At 40.8% G+C, this 21,940-nt stretch overlaps 2 protein-coding genes across 2 annotated transcripts; one reads left to right on the forward strand and one right to left on the reverse strand.

Annotated features, from left to right (window-relative positions):
- Positions 1–1,984: 1,984 nt before the first annotated feature.
- On the forward strand, positions 1,985–2,542 carry LOC139464665 (twist-related protein 2-like). Its single transcript, XM_071246186.1, has one exon. The coding sequence runs from the start codon at positions 1,985–1,987 to the stop codon at positions 2,540–2,542; it is 558 nt and encodes a 185-aa protein (XP_071102287.1).
- A 10,946-nt stretch (positions 2,543–13,488) lies between these two features.
- Positions 13,489–21,246, reverse strand: LOC139464666 (antho-RFamide neuropeptides-like). The gene is made up of 3 exons (XM_071246188.1): positions 21,191–21,246; positions 15,802–15,830; positions 13,489–14,066 (listed from the first exon to the last, which is right to left on the reverse strand). The coding sequence occupies exons 1-3, from the start codon at positions 21,244–21,246 to the stop codon at positions 13,489–13,491; spliced, it is 663 nt and encodes a 220-aa protein (XP_071102289.1).
- Positions 21,247–21,940: the final 694 nt, after the last annotated feature.

Below are 21,940 nucleotides of genomic sequence, written 5' to 3' on the forward strand. Positions count from 1 at the left end.
ACATCAACCTCTGGTTTGTCTGCTACATACTCGATTATTTACAAGCTGTCAAAAGCTGGTACTTCTTGTTGTTTCCCTGCCTGGCGATCGGCATTAAAGAGGCTAAAAAAGGACTGATCAACTCGGAGTCAGGATACTGTGTCTAAGTATGTTTGTTATTCATGTTAAACTGCGGCAGGGTATCTCAGGGGGCTAGCACTATAAAAATCGGCCTAGAGTCTCTTTTCATTTTCAGGTGCTGCAGTAATATAGACCTGCTAAATATTATGGACTGCATGGGCTGTATTGGATATATTTGTTTCAGGGTCTGTTGGATGGACTAGTTGTTTAACGCCGCATCTAGCAAAAGTCCAGCTATAGGACGGCGGTATGTAAATAATTGAGTCTGGACCAGACGATCCAGTGATTGACATCATGAGCATCGATCCACGCAGTTGAGATACGATGACATGCATCAACCAAGTCAGCAGCCTGACCACCCGATCCCGTTAGTCGCCTCTTACGGCAAGCATAGTCGCCATTTACAGCAAACATGGGTTGCTGAAGACCTATTCTACCTGGATCTTCACGGGTGGGTTGTAATGGAAGCAACAACCAAATCCAGTGACAAAACAATGACAAAGACTTTGTGTTTTTATCTGATTCATCTGAAACGTAGTTATAAACGTCTATATCAAACGACTACAAAGAGGAAGTTTCAAACCTCGTACAGACAAAACATCAATCCAGTTTAAAACGAAATAGACCAAATAACAGCTTCAAAGGTAGCAAACACGCCGCCATCAGTAACCGGTTCAAAAGCGAGATAATTTGGCCACTTTTCGTGACAAGAACAAGGGCCTGAGAATTGGCACTAAGAAATAATGTATCATCAGGAGATGCCAGAAAAACGGTATTGCTTTGGCGAAGCTCCGTGATTGACGGTGCTATACATAGCATCCGTACCCTCGAAGCAGGAGCTCTCTGTCATGAGAGGAAGAAACAGCCAACAATTCTAGCACAGTTGGGTCCGTGTGTTTGGCTATCGTGTTGAAGAAAGGGGCGTGATTATAGAAGAATTGGCTCCGTTGGACTTGCCCACTTGTAGAACGTGTGGCGAGACGTGGTAGGATAGAGCACGTGTAAACGAAGGATTTAGTGATCTGTGGCAGGCAAAACGGGAGTGTGTAAAACCTCAACCGGTCTGTTTGTCTCGTGTTCAGAGTAGGTTCCAGTTTCATGCGAGACCCGCAGGGGGTGCGAGAGTTGATCGTCTGCTCGATGTAAGGTTGAAGAATCGGACGGAGGTCGGAGCAGGGGATATTGTTTATACCGGAAGAGATATTATCGTCTGCTTTCATGGGAGAGAGAGAATTAGCGGAGGAATTTGGAGGAATATTTCTGCTGTGCCGATTTCTCAAGGAAGTTGAGAGATTCTTAGGAGAAAAAGTGAGAAATTTCAGTGACATTTCACTGAAAAGAGCAGGCGGAAGATCCAATTTCATTTTAGTGTCGTCTGGTCCCAGCGAGCTGTACAACACTTCTAACTTGATGGATAAGGCAGTGTTATGACATTGACTGTTTTCGTTAGTGAAAATAAAAGAACCTAAATTCTACCCTGCCTTAAACGTTCCAGCGGGAGATGGTCTGCAAAAAGTGAAGACGTTTTCTCTATCCTTGGCTGGTGACAAGCGACTGATGGAACAACTGTTTCAGGGCTTTACCTGTCAGAAGAAAATTGCCTAGATTCGTGTTCTGATTCCTGTTCCGTCTAGACGAGAGGAGGAAGGACTAAACTCAAGGAGAGCATCTAATGTGGGAGAAAGATTCATCGCGCCAACTATGATCCTATACACGAACCTTGGCGATACAGCTAGGCACTAGGCCTATTTAACATTATCGTATCTTGAGTGTCAAGAAGGATTGAGAGACTTTCGAACTTTAAGGTCAATATTTATTCCTGTCTATTTGAGCTCAGCCACGGTGTTACTTGGTTTGTGTTAGAATGGTGCCCGAGCAAGTCCAGGGAACGGAAAGTGCATTATATCGGATGGGAACAAACCAAGGCATCAGTCTCCACTGCAGCAACGACTCCGAAGACTCCTCCGGCTACGACATCAAGGAAGAAGCTGATTCCGAGGAGGGCGAGGTGTTGAAAGGAACCGACCCTGGACTCGGCAAGAAGCGCTGTCTCAAGACTAACGAACTTGACGGGACGACGCCCAAGAAGATACGATCACGTAAACAGCCCCAGACTTACGAAGACATTCAGAACCAACGCATAATGGCGAACGTTCGCGAACGCCAGCGGACACAATCACTTAATGAAGCGTTCGCTCAGTTGAGGAAGATTATTCCAACCTTACCTTCCGATAAATTAAGTAAAATACAGACTTTGAAATTAGCAGCTAGGTATATAGACTTCTTGTATCAGGTGCTGAGATGTGAGGACAATCCCGATGGGAAGATGTCGGCCAGTTGTACGTACGTAGCGCATGAACGTTTGAGTTACGCTTTTTCCGTGTGGAGAATGGAGGGAGCGTGGTCGATGACAGAACACTGATCAATGGCCATTGATTATTGGAGGAAAACAATATTTATGTAAGTATCAATATTCAATACATTTATGAAACAGACATGTGGCATTATTCCTTTTATGTATGTTTAAGGTATATAATTACATGAGGTAAGGTTTGGAGGAAATCGATATTTATGTATCAATAGTCAATAAATGTATGACGCAGACATGCAACAGAAAACATTTCAAGTAAATTTAAGGTAAAGAATTTGTATAAGATATATATATATAAAGTTGATTTTATTTATATCAAACATTTATTAGAAGGTTTACGGTACTCCACACTGGTAATCATGACTTGTATGTATGTACATGTTATGCGTCACGCTGACACACAGGATGGTTGCAATGATTCACACTTCCCTGCTGACTAGAAATACAAATGAAGAGAGAAACGAACTGATCATGAATTTAAATCACATCCTCTAGATTGAATTTACTTTAAACAATTTAGCAGGAAAGGAAATCATCCTCATTAATGCTACAGCGGATGCCATCTCATATACGGCAGGCTTGAGAGTTACAGAAAATTTAATTTCTCTCTAGCGAGCCGAAACAGATCACTTTAAGTCCACCGTAGTCGCGTTCAGCTCTTGACGGTGTATCGTGGGAAAGTATCTAATCCTGTTCTAATGTTTCGTGTTTGGGGGAAAACATAATTCTCACTTTTTTACGATGTCGTGGCGTTGAGTAGATATTTTATTTCTTCGAGGTATTTAATACACTGATATGAAATATTGTATTTCTCAATGGGGAAAACTATTTATGTTTAAAAATTCTAGTTTATTTAAAACAAGATTCACATCTCCTAACCTATGATCTTAGTAATTATTTTATCTTGTTTTCTCGTCCTGGTTTGTTTTTTACTACAAAGTGACGTTTTAGCTTCAAATGGTATATTTGTTTCTTGTTTACAGTAATGTGAAATGATGTATGGTGAAATGTGAAAGACTCTGATATAGAATAAAAGCGATTGTGTGAAAACATTAGACCCAAGTGCGACGGAATGACTACAAAGCAAGAACACATTCATAAGACGGGAAATTTGAGAAATGGGGTATCATATTCGCGATAAATAAGACGTATTAAGATAACATTTAAGTGTCTGTTGAGAGTTTTGGTCAAAGGGTGTAATAAATTTAAAGGATATCGACAATAAAATTAGTTGATAGGATCACACTTTTGATAAACAAATCGAGCTCATGAGAGTCGTGAAATAAGATGTGATGAATGGCCTGTTATTTCACGAGACGGTGCACACTAAATAGTGTAGCAGCCTGCTCTTTACGTGTATATATCAGTCAGTTAGGATATGGATTACTTATGAACCACATGGTTGTCAAATTTTATTTGTGTTTTTCGTGTACGAGTTAAAAAGGCAGATGTTGGCATTTTTACTAGTATCGTCACTCGTAGACTAGTTTTGTGTGCACAAGTTCATGTTGTGTGAGTTATTTCTGATGAGAGAACCACAGGTGGAATTGAATATTTCTTTAAACCAAACTTATAAACCAATAAAAAATATTTGACAAAACTTAATAACGTGTTATTCATTTTTTCCATATCATTTAGAATTATATTTTCAGAATAATTTTCTTCAAACTATAGTCGCCAAATAGCTGAAACAATTTTAATGCGGACTTCAAATTAAACTCACTGAAAATTATTGACGAAATTGTATTTTAACATTAATAGAAAATACGTACTGATCGGTTGTCACAAATGCTTCAAAAGTACATTTTAGAACACATTTCGTTTTTATCGATGCGTTTTCGATACACCTCTCCATTATCAACAACACACACCCATTGGTTATATCATCTGCAATAAATTACTAAAAGCATATACGACACAATAAGCAACACTATGAGGGGAAGGAATCACGGGAAGGAGCACCTTAGACTATAAACAAAGTATATCAGCGGTTCAATATTTATATACGCGAGTAAACGGACAAATTCTCAAATCTCGCCTTGACGTGAAACACGTAGAGCAGTGCAAGAGACTGCGCCACCTAGCGGAAACCCATTAATGGTGTAGGCTGTTCACTTCCTTCCAGATGTCTGAAGTACTCACGCCGATGTGTCACAAGAAGACACCCCCAAGGGGGACAGGCCTGGCGTTTGTTTATTGCTTTGCTATATCAAATATTCTTTTTTTGTTTCTCTTGCTGTCGCTTCAGTTGGAATTTAAAATGTGGGTTCCCGTTGAGGATTGCTGGAGGCCCATTAAAATTCATTTTAGTATTGAAAGTGAACAAGTTTAATTTTGGGAAGAGGATTAGTGTGTGTTCTTGCCTTGTTTAAATGCCCAGGCCTTATTCATGTAGTGTAAAACGTACGTGTTTGTTATAACCGTTGACAACACATAACCTCCTAAATACGGACACCCTCCATTATGGGCATTGTTTTGTTAGTATGGACAACCTCAACACATTAATGTTACATACTGAACTGTCACGATAATATTACAATACAGGCATTGTTGGTACGGACACTCCTTAATCTGACAGCTATATTGTCCGGATTAAAAGAGTTCTGTTATTCAAAGAATCTATGCGCACTTTAGCAAACATAAGAAGGATGTCATAAGGCATATTCTTGTGAAGTTGTTTATGAATGTGAACTTCTTTATTATGAGGAACACAACGTCAGTAAGTATATACACCGAAACGTTGTGTTCCTCATAATAAAGAAGTTAACATCCATACATTCTCTTCCTTACGTGTATCACTTCTAAAAGCCTTTCAAAGACAGGAGAAGTTGTTGTGAAGTTTTGATCATTAAAATATATAACTTTTGTTTGATATCGACAGAAACAATATGTAAGTATTGTGCAATATTGGTGATCAAATTGAAACTATTGTGAAAGTATTGAGTTCTATATTCATGATTAGACTGAGAAACTGTTGTGAGGTATTCAGGATTGAAATGTGAAAGTATTGTTAATTACTCACGATTAGACTGAGAAACTGTTGTGAGGTATTCAGGATTGAAATGTGAAAGTATTGTTAATTACTCACGATTAGACTGGGAAACTGTTGTGAGGTATTCAGGATTAAAATGGGTAAAGTATTGTGAATTACTCATAATTAGACTGGGAAACTGTTGTGAAGTATTCAGGATTAAAATGGGAAAGTATTGTGAATTATTCATTGTGAGACTGGGAAACTATTGTGAAATATTCAGGATTAAAATGGAAAAGTATTGTGAATTACTCATAATGAGACTGGGAAACTGTTGTTAAATATTCAGGATTAAAATGGGAAAGTATTGTGAATTACCCATTATGAAACTGGGAAACTATTGTGAAATATTCAGGATTAAAATGGGAAAGTATTGTGAATTACTCATGATTAGACAGGGGAACTGTTGTGAAATATTCAGGATTAAAATGGGAGTTGGATTTTACCGCGCATTGAACAGTATTTCAGTAACATAACGGCGTGTCAGCTTGATGTTTGGGGAATGCACGAAATAACGTTGGCTGTAGTGTCTGTGATGCTGATGATCTAAAACAAGTCTTACCCGGTGGCGAATCTGTTTTTTTAGAATAAATACTGTGAAGTAAATACAATGTGAAAGGATTGTGACTGTTGATAATAAAACAGTTAAATTGTGCAACAGAAAAGAACACATTTCGTATATATGTCTTGTATACACGATTTCGTGTTTTCGGGTACCTGTTTCATTCCTGAATATCTGAATAATAAATCACCGAATCCTTGTTCAGCGCAACGGTAAGAAGTAAGGGTTTGAAACAGTTCAACCTATTTGAACAACCGAATGAATAACAACCCGCTTTAGCTATATTATAAACAAACGCCAAGTTTGAAATAAATGAAAAGGCTGTTAAGTCCAAATAGGTTTGGGTGTTCATACATGATCTCTAGGAGGTATTTATTTTTATTATAATAATATCAGCTTAACTAGTAATTATTGCATCATGGCGAGATGGCCCCATCTATATCAAACACTACGTAATGGCTAGAATATGTTTTAAAGCCTGTTGACTCGTCCTCGTACAGTAAGAACGCCCAATAACTTGTTAGATGCTGATTCTAAAACATTTCCCCGTAGGAATTAAAGAAACTGCAAGTTTTTGTTGAAAACAACGTTCTGAGCTATTTATTATCTTTGTATATAATACACGCTGGGCTGGTTGTTGAGGCATCATGGGATAGGAATGGCGGCTATCGCTGGCCTACCGGGACTGATGCCGAGAAGAAGACGTGCATAGGTAGAGAGAAATAAACACAGCTCAGACGAGTCAATTCAAATAAATAAACTATGAACTCTTTTTGTAATATATACTATGATAGGGCCCGTGTTTTACCGTCTTCTGCCCGGATGAAACATTTACAATATCGCAGTCACTTCAATTCACATTAAGATTAACTTTGTGATTATGGCAAATACATATTGGTGAAGTAACGGTTGGGTTGCTACGTAGCGACTACTTTCTACAGGATATGCTGCAATTCTCAATAACCACAATGTTCTACATGATATGCTGTAATTCTCTATGACTATAATGTTCTATATGATATGCGGTAATTCTCAATAACAACAATGTTCTACATGATATGCTGTAATTCTCTATGACCATAATGTTCTACATGATATGCTGTAATTTTCAAAAATCCCTACGTTCTACAGGATATGCCGTAATTCTCTATAGTCACTACATGATATGCTGCAAGTCTATATGATATGTTCTATATGATATGCTGTAATTCTCAATAACCACTACGTTCTACAAGGATATGCTGCAATTCTCTATAATCGCTACGCTCTACAAGGATATGCTGCAATTCTCTATCACCACTACGTTCTACAAGGATATGCTGCAATTCTCTATAACCACTACGCTCTACAGGATATGCTGCAATTTTCTATAACCACTACGTTCTACAAGGATATGCTGCAATTCTCTATAATCCATACGTTCTACAAGGATATGCTGCAATTCTCTATAATCACTACGTTTTACAAGGATATGCTGTCATTCTCTATAATCACTACGTTCTATAGGATATGCTGTAATTCTCTATAACCACTACGTTTTACAGGATATGCTGTCATTCTCTATAACCACTACGTTCTATAGGATATGCTATATTTCTCTATACCCACTACGTTTTACAGGATATGCTGTAATTCTCTATAACCACTACATAATACAGGACATGCTGTCATCCTCTATAACCACTACGTTTTACAGGATATGCTGTCATTCTCTATAATCACTACGTTCTATAGGATATGCTGTCATTCTCTATTACCATAATGTTCTACATGATATGCTGTAATTTTCTATAGCCACTACATAATACAGGACAAGCTGTATTTCTCTATAACCACTACGTTTTACAGGATATGCTGTAATTCTTCGTAACCACTACGTTCTATAGGATATGCTGTAATTCTCTATTACCACTACATAATACAGGACATGCTGTAATTCTCTATAACCACAGCGTTCTATAGGATATGCTGCAATTCTCTATAGCCACTACGTAATACAGGTCCACGGTTATTGGTAATCCAGTAAGACACAAGATGTACCCCACAAACATCAGTATAGGTAGACATTAAAACTTAATAATGAGTTGTTTAGTCCTTTGTGAAAGACGACAGGTCCACCAGTATTGAAAGTAAAACATACATGACAAGGCGTCGATCGTTGAGATATGGGAAACTGGTTATCGGGATAGGGTTTCAGGCTCTGCAAGTGAAGAGATGTCGAGGAAGGTCACAATCGGGCACTCAGACGTACGACGTTGATGACGGGGTTGTCAACACACTGACGACGTTTCCACACGCTGACGACATCGTTTAATCATTTCCAGAACGCAAATCGTTTATATTGCTCTCTAATGCAAAATAGCGGAACATGTATAGATTGCACGCAATTGAACTCCCCCAGAAAAATAACCCCAGCCTGATGTGACACGTGCTTGGGGCATTTATTGTATATTTTCCAGAAAAATGGAAGACACGCCCTGCCTAGATGAGCTGGTTATGATTCAGAGAATAGGCCGAGAACGGGCAGGTCGTGTTAGTAGGGCTACATTCAATGTTGGTTTGGTGTTTTCTTAGAATTGATTACTGTTTGAAATGAAAGTTTAAGTTTAAAAAGAGAAACCTCCCAAATTTGTCATCATGAAGTATTAGACCCAGGAACTCGAGAGTCCACAATGCACAACGCGGTCTTTTATTTGTACAAGATTAGTGTTTGAAAACAAACCTCCCAAATTTGTCATTGTGAAAGACTAAATTGTGGCGTTTGAAAACTCACAATACTGAAGTACGTAATTGTGTTTGTTCAGGTTTCACGAGGCTAGACACCCCATGGATTCCTCAATCGTTGTACGTTGGCTTACGTTTCGGGGTTAGTCCGCGCACCTTCTCAAAAAACAAACAACCCATATATACAGTCATTTTATTCGGATTGACGTTATTTCTGGCCCTATTTCTTCTCAGCGTGTTCGTTTTGGGTGTATTGTATCGCTGTTTTCACGTTGCAACTGTGCCTTTCAATTCTACTGCAATAAAAAACATCTGATCAAGGGCAAGAAATGTGTGTACACATGGGTTATGAAAACAGCTTTATAAAAGTGGGTATATGTTTTATAGGAAACGCGCGGGCACTAACGATTGCTGTTATTCTGATTCTTCTAAATACTTCAGACGGGTTATGAAAAAAGTTTTATGACAGTTTTTTTTTCAAAGTAATTTAGAAGTCGGTAGTTTATAGAGATACAAGCTAGTAAGAGTTTGACATCTTTGTGACTCAATAATCCTTTACATGATAGTCTCTTTCTCTCTCTGCCCCCTCTTTCTCTGTCTCTCCCCTCCTCTTTCTGTCTTTCTCGCTCTGTCTCTCTCTCTCTTCCTCCCTCTTTCTCGCTCTCTCTCTCTGCCTCCCTCTTTCTCGCTCTGTCTCTCTCTCTGCCTCCCTTTTCACTGTCTTTTCCTCTCTGCCTCCCTTTTCTCGCTCTGCCTCTCTTTCGCTGTCTTCCTCTTTCTTTCCCTCTCTGCCTCCCACTTTTTCTCTTTTTGTGGTTCCCTCTCTGCCTCCCTCGTTCTCTCTGCCTCTCACTCACTCTTTCTCTCTCTGTCGCTCTTTCTGTCTTTCTCTCTCTGGCTCTTTTTCCTTATCTGCCTCTTTCTCTCTCTGCCTTTCTCTTGCTCTTCATCTCTTGTGTCCTATCTCCTTTCTCTCTCACGGTCTCTCCCTCTCTCAGTCTCTCTCTCCATATCTCTTGCCCTCTCCTTTTCTCTCGTCTCCCTCCCACTCTTTCTACCTCTCTTGTGTTCTCTCTGTTATCTCTGTCTGCCACTCTCTTGCGCTTCATCTCTATTGTGTCCTATGTCCCTTTCTCCTCTCTCTCTCTCTCATTCTCTCTCTCTCTTTCTCTCTCGCTCACTCTCTCTCTCAGATTCCAGCACGCACCAATGCTTCTAATTACACGGTGCAAAACTTGTATCTCTCGATACTGTTGTAAACGCAACCGGCATGCCTTGAGAATTCCCCTGATGTTGTGAAATGTCAAGAAGAAAAAACACCCCTCAGAAGAGTTGAAATGAGTATAGAGTGGTGGCTAATAGAAATGATTGTCTCGCTTGGAGAATCTAGTAACTCTAATTATTCCCTGTATATAAATAGTGACGCGAGGAAAGTGCACGTGCTTGGGAGAATTGATCCTGACTGACTGATATCTATGACAATCACTAGGATGTACATAGCAAAACCCATCGTGTCCATTTCAATGTGTCATGTCCTAATTTCAGATAATGGGAACAAAAAGTCCCACGTGTCACAGCGAGCGCGTGAATTACTGAAGTGAATAACATTTTTTTTCAGTTTATTAAGACGGATCTTATTTTTCTTGCAATTTTGAAAACAGAAAGAATAGCGTTTTTAATGGAAAATGCATTTTCCTCTGTTAGTTCTATTGAACAATGTTTCTCAAACTAACAAAATGTGTTTGGGAAGGTAATGTTTTAAAACACAGAGCAACACATATTTCAGTGCAAAGATAAACAATGCATGTTTTTAAAAAGCGGCAGCCCTTTTTTGAAAACTGTTAGATATTATGTAATAATACCATTTAACACACACACGCACAACCACGCGCACACACACACACACACACACACACACACACACACACACACACACATCCTTTCTCTTCGCTTATGTTTTAAATACTTGAGACACGTGATAGATATAAAGTTGTATTATTATCCGCAGATACCAAAACGGCTGATTCTAAAAAGTGTAATTTTCTCCATGTTGATAATATTTTCTCTTATCGTATAAAACACTGCACCAAAATGCACGGGGTGCACGTAAAGATGATGGCTCAGCAGCTCATTAAACCACGCCCCCTGAAGAGCTGCTGTAACCCAGCAAACCAACCAAATCTTGATTTTGCAATAGTTGCCTAATTGATTGAAATATCAAAACTTTAGTTGTATGTTATTGTAGTTAGACAGATCTGAAACGCCGCTCGCATGGTAGGCCGCTTATATTCGAGACTCCCTCAACAGGCTAGGCAGATCGGTACATAAAGTCAAACCTCTATTACCATCACGGTCCTGGCGAGAGCGGGAACAACCTGCTCTTTGATATTGGTCGGCATACGCAACGTCAAAACAAAATTTATATCTCTGTTATAGAATCGAGTGATTTTTTTCATAAATGATTTGCCCAGTATGCCTGAAAGTATTTTCCCTCGTGTAAAGTTGTGATTTACGACGAGGAGGTATTGTTGTCACAGAGGGACGCCTGTCTGATTGCACGGGAGATATTTCACTCGCAGTAATCTGCGGGCCTCGGTTGTGGTGGATCCACTCACTCACTCACTCAGTCCCTCACGAAGGAGGGTGTACGTCGGGTATATCAGTTCGACTTAGTTTTATTGAGAGTCTCTGTGTCTGTTTGTGTCTGTGGTCTGCCTGGTCTTTGTTTAATGCGATTTTTTTTGTGTTGTCTGTGATCTGAGTTCTGTACCTGTTTCTATGATCTGTGTCCACTTCTGAGTCTATGATCTGTGTCTGTGTCCGCTTCTGAGTGTATGATATGTGTCTGGGTCCGCATCTGAGTCTATGCTCTGTTTTCACTTCTGAGTCTATGATATGTGTCTGTGTCCGCTTCTGAGTGTATGTAATGTGTCTGGGTCCGCTTCTGAGTCTATGATCTGTGTCTGTGTCCGCTTCTGAGTGTATGATCTGTGTCAACTTCTGAGTGTATGATCTGTGTCTGTGTCCACTTCTGAGTCTATGATCTGTGTCTGTGTCCGCTTCTGAGTCTATGATCTGTGTCTGTGTCCACTTCTGAGTCTATGATCTGTGTCTGTGTCCGCTTCTGAGTGTATGATCTGTGTCAACTTCTGAGTGTATGATCTGTGTCTGTGTCCACTTCTGAGTCTATGATTTATCTGTGTCCGCTTCTGAGTGTATGATCTGTGTCTGCTTCTGAGTGTATGATCTGTGTCTGTGTCCGCTTCTGAGTGTATGATCTGTGTCTGCGTCCGCTTCTGAGTCTATGATCTGTGTTTGTGTCCGCTTCTGAGTGTATGATCTGTGTCTGTGTCCGCTTCTGAGTCTATGATCTGTGTCTATGTCCGCTTCTGAGTGTATGATCTGTGTCCACTTCTGAGTGTATGATCTGTGTCTGTGTCCGCTTCTGAGTGTATGATCTGTGTCTGTGTCCGCTTCTGAGTCTATGATCTGTGTCTGTTTCCGCTTCTGAGTCTATGATATGTGTCCGCTTCTGAGTCTATGATATGTGTCTGTGTCCACTTCTGAGTCTATGATATGTGTCTGTGTCCGCTTCTGAGTCTGTGATATGTGTCTGTGTCCGCTTCTGAGTCTATGATATGTGTCTGTGTCCGCTTCTGAGTCTATGATCTGTGTCCACTTCTGAGTCTATGATCTGTGTCTGTGTCCGCTTCTGAGGCTATGATCTATGTCTGTGTCTACTTCTGAGTTTATGATATGTGTCTGTGTCCGCTTCTGAGTCTATGATCTGTGTCTGCGTTCACATTTCTTTCTGTCAAAGAGCTCTGTTGACCTTGAATAATCAAACAATTCATGTTATTCTTTTAACACGTGCTATATTTGCGATATACTCCACAGACTTTTTTCCCACACTTTGATCACAGATATTGTCAAGTACCGAAATCGTATTAGCATTCATATCCCCGTGCGAAGAACGATAAGCTAAATACCATCGTCTGTCTCCGGTCCCTTCCGTAAACGGCACCTGCACTCCGCGGGAATGGAGTTTAAGTGTGTCATACTTTGTTGAAATTCTGAAAAAACCCTGAAGTTTGTTTTTGAAATGATCGAGCCATATCGCCACACAGTTAAACATTTGGTCGTACAGACATATAACGTGGTGTCTTGGTGATATTATTAAGTGCACTGGCTGATTTCAATGTGTTCGGCAGGGGTGTCAGCTTGTAATTGTCGAAATTACATGTTTGTTGAATAAATAACGTCGTGATGTCTCAGTCAAAACAAATAGCACTATTGATCTTAATTTGATGTATTGCAGAATTCGGTTGCACCAGTGACGAGTTTGTATATTTTCAATGCCTAGTGCCTGTGTCAGTGGAAATATTTACATTCATAAAACAAATATTTTGTCAGAAATGATAATTTGTTTATCAACGATTAAAACGATTTCTGAGTCAACGTATTACAGTTTAATCGCCCTGTAGGATATCTGTATTGGGCATGCAATTATGAGAGTGTCAGTCAATGTTGTTTTGCGCCGCACTCAGCAGTGTGTCACTGTCATCACTTCCTCCTGGAGTCAGGGTCAGGCACACCCGTGCTTCATGGCTTGAACAACCCACGGGAATACCATAACGAAAACCTAATCAGGTCATACATTGCATCAACCGGATCCTCATTTCAGTCTTGAATAGTATCGTGTAGATCTTTTCTAATCCAAACTCCCCCTTCTTCTCCAAACTTCCCCTTCTTCTCCAAAACTCCCCCTTCTTCTCCAAATCCCCCTTCTTCTCCAAACTTCCCCTTCTTCTCCAAACTCCCCATTCTTCTCCAAATTCCCCCTTCTTCTCCAAACTTCCCCTTCTTCTCCAAACTCCCCTTCTCCAAACTCCCCTTCTTCTCCAATTTTTCCCTTCTTCTCCAAACTCCCCCTTCTTCTCCAATCTTCCCTTCTTCTCCAAACTCCCCATTCTTCTCCAAACTCCCCCTTCTTCTCCAAACTTTCCCTTCTTCTCCAAACTCCCCTTCTTCTCCAAACTCCCCATTCTTCTCCAAACTTCCCCTTCTTCTCCCTTCTTCTCCAAACTCCCCCTTCTCCAAATTCCCCATTCTTCTCCAAACTCCCCCTTCTTCTCCAAACTTCCCCTTCTTCTCCAAACTCCCCCTTCTTCTCCAAACTTTCCCTTCTCCAAACTCCCCTTCTTCTCCAAACTCCCCATTCTTCTCCAAAATTCCCCTTCTTCTCCAAACTCCCCCTTCTTCTCCAAAGGATCATAGTGTTAGAATGTTTACATATTTCCCAGGTGTATTAGACACATGATGTTGATGAGCTTTAGTTCATATTGTATGTAATATGATAAAAAATCTTTAACGTATTGCTATCTTGCAATGTCAATGAAACGTTTGGAATCAAAAAGAAAACTTAAAACCACAAATCAATGTTCTAGAAAAACGCTGTAGAGCATGGTAGTCATGGGAACGACTGCGGAGATTTTTTATGACAGGATGTGTGGATTTCTTTTCCATTCATTGGGTAAATTCTTTTACAAGTGTTTCGCCCAGCACGTCCTTCAAGCTCCCCTGCCCCCCACAGTAGGATGTTGGTGTGGAGCGGGGGTTTGGCCGAGAGGGCACGGGACCTTGTGTTAATTGGCCGTGTGTATGTGTGAGTGTGTGAGTGTGTGTGTTAAGTTTAGGTTTTCTAACGAATACAACTTGAAACCAAAACAATCTTGAATTTTATTAAATGGCAGGAATTTTATTGTTGCTGTAGATTGATATATCTAACACTCGTCCCAATTTGTACGGGATTTTTATGTCATTTATCTGTCTTTTTAACAGAAAAATGTACACGATGCAGTAAACTACGGTTATAACGAACTCAAAGGGACCACTAACTTTAGTTTGTTATAAACGTAGTTAAAAATATGTTCATTATATCCGTCAGTTCGTTATAAACGTAGTTTACTGTATGTAAAATTGAACATACGAAGGAAGATTTATGAATGTTAGTTGTCTTTCCTTTTGGTGTACCTACCTGTTGCATATGTTCTTAATTTTATAAAGATTTGTTTGTTTGTTGTTTAAAGTCGCACTATTCCAGCTATATGACGGCGGTCTGTAAATAATCGAGTCTGGACCAGACATTCCAGTGATGGATATCATGGGTATTGATCCATGCAATCGGGATCGATGACATGCATCAACTAGGCCCGACCACCCGATCCCGTTAGTCGCCTCTTACGACAATCATAGTCACCTTTTACGGCATGCATGGGTTGCTGAAGACCTATTCTATTCCGGATCTTCACGGATAAATTTTAGAATAAACCTTATGTTCCGACGAAGAACCTAATTCATTTAAAGTAGATGTACAAGTTTATAGTGTTTCTGTATATGTAGCAACATTCTTATAACTTGTTAGAAGACATTCATATGTGATGCCTATCCAATCAAAAGATTGGAAATACAACTACAGTCACGGCTTATAATAAAAGACACACAAGTTCCGTCATTTCAAACAACTTTAATCTTCATTCGTATTTACGTCAGTTTCTTGAAAATGCATGTTGAAAACAATATCCGGAAACGACGACGAAATTTGTAAAGCTATGTAAACATGTATATATATTCGCCGAGAACAAGCTTATTTTCATACGCTTCCGTTGTGTAAGGACCGCCTCCGTGGTCTAGTGGTAGAGCGTCCCCCCGGAGAGCGGAAGGTCCGGGGTTCGATGCCCGGCCGTGTCATACCAAAAGACGTTAAAAGATGGTACTTGTTGGCGCTCGGCATTGAGGGGCTAAAACAAGGACTGGTCGGCTCGGAGTCAGTATACTGTGTCTGAGTGGGGTATTCATGTGACAAGGTATCTATATAAATCGGCGTCAGTCCGGACAAGTACAAGCAGCCACACACACACACGTGCATGCACGTCGCTATATAAGTGCAATAATCTTGGACGCGAAGTTAAACCCAATTTCACCTCACCTCACCTCCGTTGAGTAGGATTGTCTGAGCTGCCCTACAATACAGAAATAACGATCAATTAGCTCCCGTTATCTTCTCACGCAAGACGACTTAGTGCTTGTGATATTTCGCCTGTGTTCGCATAAATATTGCGCGAAATAAGCCACAGCTTACACAGGGTCTGGGTCGAATCCCTCCCGCGCCTGTTGACCCCAAGCCACTATGAGCTGCCTGATACTTGATATTGTGGGTCTATATCGTGGAATCCTACTCATTAATCATGTTTTCAGCTCTTAGGTTCTCACGTGTCTCGTCCTGCTTGTGTACAGGGATAATGAACGTCGGGGTTAGTTTTCAGCTTTAAGTCTTTGCGATGTAGACCGTATCTACCACACGGCGTGTAATACTATAAGACGCTCTGGGCAGGAAACATAGACGATCACAACAACTACTACAGCTGCCGTTGCAGGTGCTGTTACTGCTGTTTGGTGCTTAACGCCGCAATATTCCAGTTGTAGGACGGCGGTTTGTAAATAATCGAGTCTGGACCAGACAATCCAGTGATTGATATTATTCCAAGCCTTCGGGGTACCGTACGATAGACACTATACAATTTGCCCAGACTGCTCACTTGATCCATTCATAGCTGGGGATTTAGTACTACTACTACTGCTACTACTACTACTGCTACTACCACTACTACTACTACTATTTGCCCAGACTGCTCACCTGATCCATTCATAGCTGGGGATTTAGTACTACTACTACTACTACTACTACTACTACTACTACTACTACCACTACTACTACTACTGCTACTACTACTGCTGCTGCTGCAATAGCTGCAATACCTACCACAGCCCAAATTGATGTTGTTGCAATAGCCTCTACTACTACTACTACTACTACTACTACTACTACTACTACTACTACTACTACTGCTGCTGTTGCTGCTGCTGCTGCAATAACTACAATACCTACCACAGCCCAAACTGATGTTGTTGTTGCAATAGCCTCCACAGCAACTACGGCTACAACTGTTGTTGTAGAGGCTATCTCTACTGTTGTTTGGAGAACGGGGGCCCATATGTCAAATGTAACATAGCCTAGCGGTTAAAGCGCTCGCTCTGAGTCAGCAACTCATGCTTGTCGTAAGAAGTGACTAACGGGATCGGAGGACGTGCTGACTTGGTTGATGCATGTCATCGTATCCCAATTGCGTAGATCGATGCTCATGATGTCAATCACTGGATTGCCGGTTACGGGGTTGTAAGGCTATGCACTGGTCCCCGTTTCTAGTTTTAGCCTAGACGTTGTAATTAGTGCCAAATTTCAACTGTAATTTTTATATTCATATCGCCTTTATTCATTTATACAATTTGAGAAGCGGCAGTTTTTATGGGGTTACATCAAATTTGCTCAGCCTGCCAATTTGCCCGAGCTGTGATCCCCTCCATAGACGTAGCATTGCCGATGTACATGAAGCTTAGACTAACACACAACTTGCGAGAAAGGAAAAAAAATACTTCCATCTGACCTTGGCGAGAGACTTACCCTATCAATTTACGAGGGAATGAGAGTCCATAATTTCAAGTGTCGAGTGTCATAGCAAGATAGCATTCTTTCTTCCTTGACGTCCTCTTTCGACTTGTGAATTGTTGTTCGGTATCCACTGTCTGACGGCTCATCGTGAGGCCATACGTCAAGGTCATGTTACATTTATATAGTGCTTGGTGTACAACTAATTACACATGTACCTACATGAACTAGAACCCCCATCAGGCATAGGCAGTGTATCTACTATCGATGGTGCGTCAGGATCGGAGGTGTTCTGACAAAATATGATACTTCTATAAATAATACATAACTTCATTTGCGGAAATATGTTGTGAATGTCACGTCAAGCCAACTCGGTTAATATTTGATCAATAGTTCCTTTTTTTACACACATATGGTTATTTGCCCCAATATACACGTGTAAGCACATCTTGGTCGAAAAATAGAGGAGATTGGGCTTTTATTGACAAATAACATCTTTAGCTCTTCGAGTGACCGAGCAAAGCTGACACGTCAGTGACACACGTGTATTGTACTAATCTCAAGACCGCCTCCGTGGTCTAGTGGTAGAGCGTCCGCCCGGAGAGCGGAAGGTCTGGGGTTCGATCCCCGGCCGCGTCATACCAAAAGACGTTAAAAGATGGTACTTGTTGTTACCCTGTCTCGCGCTCGGCATTAAGGGGCTAAAACAAGGACTGGTCGGCTCGGAGTCAGTATACTGTGTCTGAGTGGGGTATTCATTTTAAACTGCGGCATGGTATCTCAGTGGGCTAGCACTATAAATCGGCATCAGTCCGGACTAGTACAAGCAGCCGCACAAACACACACACGTGCATGCACGTCGCTATATAAGTGCAATAATCTTGGTCGCGACGTTAAACCCAATTTCACCTCACCTCACCTCACCTCACCTCACCTCACCTCACCTCACCTCACCTACCGATCTCAATGCTTCGACTCCAAATCTATGATGAAAACCAAAAACAGTAACCCACGGTTATAACGAACACAAAGGGACCACAAAATTCAGTTCGTTATATCCGTAGTTCGCATTAAGCACATATACAGCATATATACAGCATTTGGGCGGGACCAAAAACAGTTCGTTATATCCGGAGTTACATAGTAGGCATTTCTAAGGACTGTTTTTTAGAGATTTTAAAGTTTAAGTATAACAGCCTACCTACAATGTGAAGCCCTATTGAAACAACTGGCATGTCCCCTGTCGTTTTAGGCCTGAGAATATGGCCTCCTGTCTTATGTAAATACCAACAGGACACATCTAAACTCGTGTACAATATTTATATTGCATACATTCACCCTTTTGGGCCGGGTACAAACAGTTAAAACATACAATAAAAACTGTGACTGATATCTTAGAAACAAAAGTGCGTCGCACGCATTTGTCTTAAAACAACAAAGCTTTACTATGGCGAATACCCGAAAACAACCCACGTCCTTTAGACTTGCACAAGTCTCGAAGACAGTAATTATTAGTTAAAATCATAATTTCTAGATTATGTAAATAGTAAGAACAAGTTGTCTCTATAAGAGACTGTATTGTCCACATATCTAGTCCTGGTTATCAGGAGGATAGAATTACTACACATCCATGGACATTTCTTTCAGTAAAGCCTTGGAGCAAAGCTATCCGTCCTTGGACATTTTTTTACGGCTCCGATCTCAAAACACGAACCGTCTGTTATATTGGCAGGTTCCTGATCGACTTTTACTGTCATAATGGCAAGTATATTTGCACTATGTTCATTGTTCTTTGGTGATTCAGGTAACATCCAATCTTCCTGTTGTTAAGTAGAGAACGGTGGTGGTCGGTAATGTTGAAAACTATTCCAAGCGATGAAACCCTTACCTCCCATGCGAATGTCAATTTTTTGGCTTTGTCTGGGACATTCCTGTTACGATTTGGCTGTGAGTAGTTGAAAAAATATCACTCAATGCATCAATCACGTTTGTTTGTTCAACTGTTAGGAAAATAGCATTTGTGTTTAACTAATGGGTTATGCATGCCATAGTTAGCGGACGAGGAAGTCGAGACAGTCAGAAACAGTTGTGTATCTTGTAGTACCTTGTATTAACACACTGTATGTCGGTCATGTTTTGTTACTCGTGTCTATGCGAGATAAGTTGATATGATCAATCAATGGTTACCCAGATGCGCGCGTTGACAGATGTACGGTTGACTTAGAATTTTTTTCGTCTCCATTTTGTTTTATGATAATATGTATGTAGGTCACGTGTTTGTCAATTCTGTTACGTCACAGGTACAGGGACAGATAAGCTGAAGTGAAAGCAACATTGATCGCGGAGATCAGCTTGAGTTCTGAGAGTTCTAGGGCTCCCTGTCCCACACTGAAGCACATACGATAAAAAAGGAATAAATGACAAACCATTATGATACATATATCCATCCATCCACACACACACACACACACACGCACGCACGCACACACACATCCATCCTAAAACACAAAGAAATTTAAAGAAATTTGGGTTGATTAAGGTCAGCGGGTATGTATTGCTTGAAATTATAAGTATGGAAATTGATGTTGATGGCTTCATTATATTTGCCTCGATGTCGTAAAATAATTTGTTTTCATTATTGTGGACATGAAACACGTGTAGTGTAGTGTCTCCTTAGGCATGTGACTGTGTTCGTAATATGCCTCAGTTCACCCAGTAGTGAATGGGTACCCGGTAGTATGAGATGTAAATGTGGCTGATACCCTTCTTGACTCTAAAAATAAAAAAAAATATTTCCGTATGATGATTTTAGTGGAATAGAGCTAGCTTGAGCTGGCTAGACTTGCTTTTGTATGTGTTTCTAGATATATTTTTTTCCATAAAATAAATATATTCCACGGTCATGGTGCAGGACTATGATCCATTGACCGGGGTAATAATTCAGCACCTTAAGCGTTCGCTTGTTGAATGGAATCTGGACATTATAAATGCTGTTATTATTCTGTTAAAATTCGAAACCGAACCAAGTTTAGAATGTTTAAAAAGCAACAAACAAACAACCGTTTGAGTCGTGCCAATTTAGACTGTCGGTGATTAGACACAAAACATTTTCTGTGGCTAACCTCCCTTGAACAGCAGCCTCATGGACTCAGCAGATAGAACTGATTTGATAAATGTCACAACAAACTTTCGTCGGGGGAACGTCTTTTGTGAAGTCACGTCACCATAGCTGCCTTCCAAATTACCCCCCCCCCCCCCCCCCCCCCACACACACACACACACGCCCTCCACGCACACACGCCCTCCACACACACACCCTACACACACACGCCCTCCACACACACACACACACACACGCCCTCCACACACTACACACACACCCTCCACACACACATGCACGCACGAACCCTTATTGTCTATTCGTGTAAAAAATGTTTTCTTTCACATACTAGAATTCAAAGACAATTAGACACCATGGCACATTTCGGTTTTATTTCATTGCGGGAATTTATCATATATTTTTCCACGAGGGGCTCCATACTGAAATCCGAGGTTGACATAATCAGTTTGTTGTGGACTGAAATTTGACTTTATCAAATCGTCCTGTGATCCTCCAGTTAAAGTATCCAATGTCCTCACTAAATGTATAGGGTACTCGTTTTGACCTCTTTCAGTAAAGAATGTGCGTCTAGATCAGTCTGTATCCTTATAGAAATGAGTTCCCGAACTCCCGAGGAGGATTTTCTGCAATCACATTTCACATCGCAACCCCATCCTGGTCGCACTGCATCCCATTCAAAGCTCGTCACTGCCGGAAGTCGGGTGTCAGTTGTCGTCTGCAATCATTAGTTTGCAACACACACTCTCAAGTCTCACGAGATCTCACGTAAACTCTCATTGTGTGTGGAGATGACGTCTGGAACAGGTGGCATGTTGGCAGGCAAGTCTGACAATCACAGATTTCCCGCCTCGTCTCGTGTCTTGTTTTCATCCTTTCATGTGAATGTTTTGTGCAGTACTCCGAGATCGTATTATTCGTGTGGCGCAGGTTTTGTGCATTTGTATTGACATGTTTACGGCGTTAATGTGTTGAGCTTACAATGTATTATAAAAGACCCGCACTCAACGTGTCTAAACATGCAGCTAAAAAAGCGAACTGTTTGCGGAAACCGTATGCTATAACATACTTGTTTACCTCTAAAACGAAATCAGATTTACTCTCTACAAAATATTACTCGATGATTCGGAGAACTAATTATTTATAGACATACGTCTGGGCGGCGAACATCCTTATCTGATGCAGTGCTTGCCAGCGTGCTTGAGCCTTATTCCAAAAGTCCATACAAATTTCCGTAACATACAAAATCTGAAATATTGGAATACAGGAATAGCCACTAAAGGTGGCAGTGGGACCATCGTTCAAACACAACTGGGCATAAGCGACCACCACCCACCCCCACAGTAGATAAGAGGGCGATGGGGTAGCCTAGTGGTTAAAGCATTGGCTCAACACGCCGAAGACCCGGGTTCGATTCCCCACATGGTTACAATATTTGAAGCCCATTTCTGGTGTCCCTTGCCATGATGTTGCTGGAACACAGCTAAAAGCGGCGTAAAACCATACTC

This window comes from Haliotis cracherodii, unplaced genomic scaffold (genome assembly GCF_022045235.1).
Source record: "Haliotis cracherodii isolate W230 unplaced genomic scaffold, xgHalCrac1.p SCAF_17, whole genome shotgun sequence".
NCBI classification, from domain to species: Eukaryota; Metazoa; Mollusca; class Gastropoda; order Lepetellida; family Haliotidae; genus Haliotis; species Haliotis cracherodii.

Coding starts and splice junctions, on each gene's coding strand:
- LOC139464665 (XM_071246186.1), top strand. CDS start 1,985: ATGGTGCCCGAGCAAGTCCAGGGAACGGAAAGTGCATTATATCGGATG.
- LOC139464666 (XM_071246188.1), bottom strand. CDS start 21,246: ATGCCACCTGTTCCAGACGTCATCTCCACACACAATGAGAGTTTACGT. Junction 15,831..21,190: donor GAGAGTTTACGTGAGATCTC/GTGAGACTTGAG, acceptor TCTGTATTGTAG/GGCAGCTCAGACAATCCTAC. Junction 14,067..15,801: donor GACAATCCTACTCAACGGAG/GTGAGGTGAGGT, acceptor CCTTTGGAGAAG/AAGGGGGAGTTTGGAGAAGA.